Source organism: Rhinopithecus bieti, unplaced genomic scaffold (assembly GCF_001698545.2).
Source record: "Rhinopithecus bieti isolate Rb0 unplaced genomic scaffold, ASM169854v2 scaffold_18466, whole genome shotgun sequence".
Classification (NCBI taxonomy): Eukaryota; Metazoa; Chordata; class Mammalia; order Primates; family Cercopithecidae; genus Rhinopithecus; species Rhinopithecus bieti.
This window is the reverse complement of record NW_016809319.1, coordinates 108022-110245: the sequence shown is the minus strand read 5'-3', so window position 1 is coordinate 110245 and position 2224 is coordinate 108022. Positions and strand designations below refer to the sequence as shown.

Genomic DNA, 2224 nt, shown 5'->3' with positions numbered 1-2224 from the left:
CAAATTTTGAATGTATTTACCAGTAAAACAAAGTAAAAACAAAGTAAAGCAAAGTAAAAACATAAGCTTGCTAAATTTTCTTTTGTCATTTAAGAGCATCAGGCTTTGAACGTGAATGTGTTTTGGATAAATAAATTGATTTAACTTCTCTTGATAAATGCCAACATTTCTTTAGTGCTCTACATTCTACTTTTCTTCCATCTAATTCACAATTTTGCTGAACATTTTTTCATCCACAGTATTCTCCTCAGTGCACTCTTTACATCTTTGTTTCGTAAAGTGTAGATCGGAGGGTTAAGGCTGGGTGTGATGATTGTGTAAAGGAGAGTGAAGAACTTCCCTTCATCTTGGGATATGGTATTCTGTGGCTTCATATATATATAAATGATTGTTCCATAAAACAGAATTACTACTGTGAGGTGGGAGCCACATGTATTAAGGACCTTTTGCCACCTTGTTGCTGACTTGATCCTCATTACAGCTTGAGTGATAGATAACTCCATATGAGATAAGAATTAGTGATAGAGGTACGAAAAGAAATACCACTCCAAGAGCAAAGACAACAATCTCAATTACTTTTGGATAGACACAAGCCATCTTGATCAATGCTGGCATCTCACAGAAAAAATTATCCACTTCCCGGTGCCCACATCTTGGCAACTTCAAAGTCAAGGAGCAAACAATTAAGGCACTGGCAAGACCACTCAACCAGGCAGTGAGCACCATTTTCTGGCAAAGCTGAGGGTGCATTATTAAGGTGTAGTGAAGAGGTTGACAGACAGCAGCATAACGATCATAGACCATCATAGCCAATAGAAGACATTCTGTGGCTCCCAAGTCAAGGACAAAGAAGAATTGGAGCACACACCCTCCATAAGTAATAGATTTTTTTGGACCCCATTGATTTGCCAGCATCTGGGGGATAATGCTAGTTGTATAACAAAGATCCAAAAAAGACAAATTGGATAAGAAAAAAATACATGGGGGTATGGAGCTGAGCATCTAGATAAGATACAAGAATGATGACATTGATACTTGGATAGAGATTGCATTGAATCTTTATTTGGGGTAGTATAGGTATTTCAAAAGTATTAATTTTCCCAATCCATGAACATGAGGTATTTTTCCATTTTTGTGTCTTTTCTCATTTTAAATATCAGTGTTTTATAGTTTTCAAGTGTAAAATCTTTCACCTCCTTGGTTAAATTTGCACCTAGTTATTTTAATTTATTTATTTTAAAATTATAAATGGGATTGCTTACTTAATTTCTTTTCAGATGATTGTTATTGCTTAGAAACACTGCTGATTTTGTATATTGATTTTGTAACCTGTGACTTTACTGAATTTGTTTATTTGAATAATTTTTTTTTTGTTGGAGTTCCTAGGGTTTTCCAAATAAAGGATCATGTCATCAGAAGAGACAATTTCACTTCTTCATTTCCAATTTGTATACCATTTTTTCTTTTTCTTGCGTAACTGCTCTGGCTAGGACATTCAATACTATGTTGAACAGAAGTGGTGAGAGCAGGCATCTTTGTCGTGCTCTGGATCTTAGAGGGAAAGCTTTCAACTTTTTATAATTATGATGTTAGCTGTGGGCTTGTAATATATGACTTTTATTGTGTTGGAGAAAGCAGATTCTCAGAATATAATCTCCAGATTTTGTAATCTACTGATACAATTACATACTGATTACCTACTCTGTATTATGGAATCTAAAAAATTTCTTTCAACTAAGTTAGACGAAATTGTCTGTTGAATCATCTAATGATACTTTCTGAAAGATCTGTGAGCAGGAATTATCTTTTGTTCCCTATAGGCTCTCCACATCTGTTATAGGAACTGGCATATAGCAGGTATTCATTTAATGTTTGTTAAAGACATAATTCCATACTTTCTAATATTAAAATCAATTCTGCTAAAACTGGTCATGATTATATTAGCTTTGTTTTTCAAAATAAACTTTATTTTAGAAAAGTTAATATGTGCATTATAGGAAGCTGAAAAACACAAGAAGAAAAAACAAAGTCATCCACAATCACAAGCAGTTTACAGTTTGACATGACCTTCTAGGTCCAGTGTGTACATAGACAAAACATTCAGTTTTATGGGATTGAGATTATACAGAATGTATCATGCTTTTCCACATATCATGAATATTTGCCAATTTTAAATCCCAAAGCTGTGTATTGTGATAACCAAGAATACACAATACCGACTCAT

At 33.9% G+C, this 2224-nt stretch overlaps 1 protein-coding gene across 1 annotated transcript; it reads right to left on the bottom strand.

Annotated features, from left to right (window-relative positions):
• Positions 1 to 206: 206 nt before the first annotated feature.
• Positions 207 to 2224, bottom strand: LOC108540113 (putative olfactory receptor 2W6). Its single transcript, XM_017889089.1, is given in 4 exon segments — positions 207 to 494; positions 496 to 975; positions 977 to 1034; positions 2217 to 2224. Coding segments are annotated over 4 exon segments (834 nt in total).